At 47.0% G+C, this 4,170-nt stretch overlaps 1 protein-coding gene across 1 annotated transcript; it reads left to right on the top strand.

Moving 5' to 3' along the window:
• The first annotated feature begins 1,961 nt into the window (after nucleotides 1-1,961).
• LOC115541706 (uncharacterized) lies at nucleotides 1,962-3,429 on the top strand. Its single transcript, XM_030353552.1, has one exon. It carries the CDS (start codon nucleotides 1,962-1,964, stop codon nucleotides 3,309-3,311), a length of 1,350 nt encoding a protein of 449 aa, XP_030209412.1. The 3' UTR covers nucleotides 3,312-3,429.
• Nucleotides 3,430-4,170: the final 741 nt, after the last annotated feature.

The raw sequence follows: 4,170 nt of genomic DNA, 5'->3' as shown, positions 1-4,170 counted from the left end.
AGAACGACAATAAACCTGCTCCATCAGTGGAAGACACCATCTTCATGAAGATAATGGACACAAACGTCTACAGAGACGACGCTAACAGTTGGGTCGCCCCATTGCCCTTCAGAGAAGTACGACGGCCTTTACCAAATAACAAAGAGCAGGCACTCAATCGGTTTGCATCCCTGCAACAAACCTTGAAAAGAAAACCGGAGATGCAAGAACAGTACGTGACATTCATGAAGAAGGTCTTTGCCAATGGACATGCCGAGGAAGCACCACCGCTGAGAGAAGAGGAGGAGTGCTGGTATCTCCCAACGTTTGGAGTTTATCACCCTCAGAAACCCAATCAGATCAGAGTTGTCTTTGACTCCAGTGCCCAGTACTCTGGTGTCTCCCTCAACGACGTGCTCCTCACTGGACCTGATCTCAACTCCCTCATTGGGGTTCTTTTACGTTTCCGGAAAGAGAGAGTTGCAATCCTCGCAGACATCCAACAGATGTTTCATTGTTTCTTAGTGCACAAGACCATCGCAACTTCCTCCGGTTTTTGTGGTATAAAGACAGTGACGTGAACAAGGAAGTTGTTGAGTACCGGATGAACGTCCACGTCTTTGGCAACTCACCGTCTCCTGCTGTTGCCACTTATGGGCTGCGAAGAGCCATAAGAGAGGGTGCACGAGAGCATGGAGCCGATACTGTCGAGTTTGTGGAAAGACATTTCTATGTGGATGATGGCCTAATATCACTACCGCCTGAAACCGAGGTCATCGATCTTCTTCAACGAACACAGGCCTCTCTCGCCGAATCAAACCTACGCTTACATAAGTTCGTATCAAACAGCCCAGTAGTCACAGAGGCTTTTCCGCCCGAAGATTGCGCTCCAGTCGCCAAAGACCTAGATTTGAGTGGAGAAACTGAACCCACACAACGGAGCTTAGGTCTGCTCTGGGAGATCACGTCCGACACGTTCACTTACTCAGCATCAAACGTGGATAAACCATTCACTCGACGTGGAGTCCTCTCCACAGTCAACAGCATTTTTGATCCCCTGGGTCTACTGGCACCCGTCACTATCCAGGAAAGAGCCCTCCTTAGAGCTTACATCCGAACTGTCTGACTGGGATACACCCCTCCCAGAAGACAAATCAAGCAGATGGGCAGGTTGGAAAGATTCCCTCCAAGACCTGAAACAGCTTCATGTTCAGCGCACATACACGACAACCTCCCTCACGAAAGCTGTCCACAGGGAATTGTGTGTGTTCTCGGACGCGTCAATCAAAGCCATCGGTGCTGTGGCCTACTTGAAGATGGTGCAGGAAGATGGGAAGACCGAAGTAGGTTTCGTTATGGGTAAGGCCAAGCTGGCACCCCTGTCAGAACCGACAATACCAAGGCTTGAGCTGTGTGGCGCCGTCTTGGCAGCAGAGATGGCAGATCTTATCAAAGATGAGCTGGACCTGAAGTTAGATGCCATTACGTTTTACACGGACAGCAGAGTAGTGCTTGGCTATATTTGCAACGAAACAAAGCGATTCTACACATATGTCCACAACAGAGTCCAACGAATCCGGCAGTCCTCAAAGCCCGAGCAATGGCACTACGTATGTACAGAAGAGAACCCTGCCGACTACGCATCAAGGTCTTTACCCGCATCCCGCCTGGCACAGACCTCTTGGTTCACTAGACCTTCTTTCCTGCGTCAGCCACCAGCGGAGAAAACGCAGACAGCTGAGAGATTCAGGTTAATCGACCCTGAAAAAGACTCCGAAATCCGACCACAGGTACAAACTTCAGCTACTTACCTGGTGGAATCAATACTCACCTCTGGTCGTTTCGAGCGCTTCTCCACCTTTACTTCACTGGTAAGAGGAATTGCATTCCTCGTGCACATGGCAAGATCCTGCAAACATTCAAACCAAGACAGCAGGTGTAAAGGCTGGCATAAATGTAACTTACCTCGGACTCTAGACGAAATGGCACAAGCAAGGAAAGTTATCTTTAAAGCAGCTCAGAAAACAGTCCTGGCAAAAGAACTGGCAGTTCTCCATGCCAACAAAACCATACCAAAGAACAGTCCTCTGAGGACACTCAACCCAATCTTGGAGGATGACCTCATCTGCGTTGGAGGGCGACTAAAGCACTCTCATCTTGCTACCGCAGAGAAGAACCCAATAGTTCTGCCCAAAGGAAGCCACATTTCCCTACTGCTCACACGGCATCACCATGAGCAGGTGAGACACCAAGGCCGTCACCTGACGGAAGGAGCGATTAGGGCAGCAGGACTGTGGCTCTTGGGAGGCAAGAAGCTCATTAACTCAGTAATCCACAAATGCGTAACCTGTCGCAAGCTACGCGGGAAGCTGAAGGAACAAAAGATGGCAGACCTGCCTTCAGAACGTCTTGAAATCTGCCCTCCTTTTACATATGTGGGCCTCGATCTATTTGGGCCCTGGTCTGTTACAATCAGACGCACCAGAGGAGGACAGGCAGAGAGCAAGCGTTGGGCCATCATGTTCAGTTGTATGAGTTCCAGAGCTGTTCACATCGAAGTTATCGAATCTATGGACACATCCAGTTGCATAAATGCCCTCAGACGTTTCTTCGCACTCAGAGGCCCAGCTAAACAGCTAAGATCTGATTGCGGCACCAATTTCGTTGGAGCAAGCAAGGAGCTTGGGATGGACAAATCAGTACAAAGGTACCTCAGCGAACAAGGATGTAGCTGGGAATTCAACCCCCCGCACGCCTCTCATATGGGAGGTTCCTGGGAGCGTATGATTGGCGTTGCCAGAAGAATCCTCGACTCAATGCTCCAACAGCAAAACACTCGCTTGACCCATGAAGTGCTTTGCACACTAATGGCGGAAGTCACAGCGATTATGAATGCACGCCCACTCTTACCTGTGTCTACAGATCCCGAGAAACCTTTCATACTTTCTCCGTCCATGATCCTCACACAGAAGTCGGGAGTTACACCTCCTCCTGGAGACTTTTCCGACAAGGATCTGTACACAAAGCAATGGAGACAAGTCCAGGCCCTCGCAAACCAGTTCTGGACCCGCTGGAGCCGAGAATATTTACCTTCCTTGCAGCACAGACAGAAGTGGACAGTGCCCCGCAGAAACCTTCAGGTTGGAGATCTGGTTCTGCTCAGGGACAAGCAGGCCGCTCGCAACAACTGGCCTATGGCCAGAGTCAATGCCACATTCCCTGGGAAAGATGGGCATGTAAGGAAGGTCGAAGTGAAAACAACTGACCAAGGCAATGTTAAAACCTTTCTCCGGCCGACTGCAGAGATTGTTCTGCTCCTTCCTGAAGACTGATCTAAAGACAATGTTCAAGACCGGTACAAGTTCTAAGTGACCTCACATAGGTCAGACGGGGAGTGTGTTGTCTCTCCTGGCACTCATTTAATATTCTTACATTGATTTCTTAAATATGTATATGTAAAAACGGATGTGAATAATTACTTTACAGTTCAAATAAGCCAATGTATAAATTCATATTATTTTGCCGTTTTAGGTTTGCGATTATGTCACTTCCGGTTTAGTCACTTCCTGTGACGTCATTTCCTGTTAAAAATCTTACCTCTGTGGAAGGAATGGCAGACATGTGCATCTTCTGATTGTAATCCGCTAGCATCCACATGAAAGCATCTAAGAGGCAATGCCGTAAGTTTGTTTAATCAATGCAAGACATGTTTAAGATAATATATTAGAGTGGATTTAGTTAAAAATAATGTTTGATGTGTTGTTAAAAACGTTTTGGTTAGCAATTGTGTACAAACTAAAATCAATGCAATTGGCATCAGAATGTCTTCATACAGTGTTGGACAGTTTATATTATTATTTACAACTATGTACAACATGCTGTTTAGTCAAATGTACATTCAGTATTTTTGTATTCTTTTATTTGCAGTTTTCACCGTCTGTTAATGAGGAATTGTGACAGTAAATGGTCAACCTTACTACGACTCTGTCTTCATTGGCTACGGTTTAACTCGGTGTTAAGTCAGAGTTGCAACACACTGCACGAGAACACTACAAAGCGTGAAGATGTCTCTGAACGATAGCTTCAGGTTTTGTTTATCTAATTTAAGAGTTCAAAGAACAGTTGTACATTCTAAATTAATATTCGATAGTAAGGACAGAGATAATGTTTGCAGTCAACTGTCGACGCTGG

The sequence above is a fragment of the Gadus morhua genome, chromosome 4, assembly GCF_902167405.1.
Source record: "Gadus morhua chromosome 4, gadMor3.0, whole genome shotgun sequence".
NCBI lineage: Eukaryota > Metazoa > Chordata > Actinopteri > Gadiformes > Gadidae > Gadus > Gadus morhua.
This window is presented reverse-complemented; position numbering and strand designations above follow the sequence as displayed.

Excerpts from the sequence above, each read along its gene's own strand:
- LOC115541706 (XM_030353552.1), top strand. The coding sequence starts at position 1,962 with ATGGCACAAGCAAGGAAAGTTATCTTTAAAGCAGCTCAGAAAACAGTC.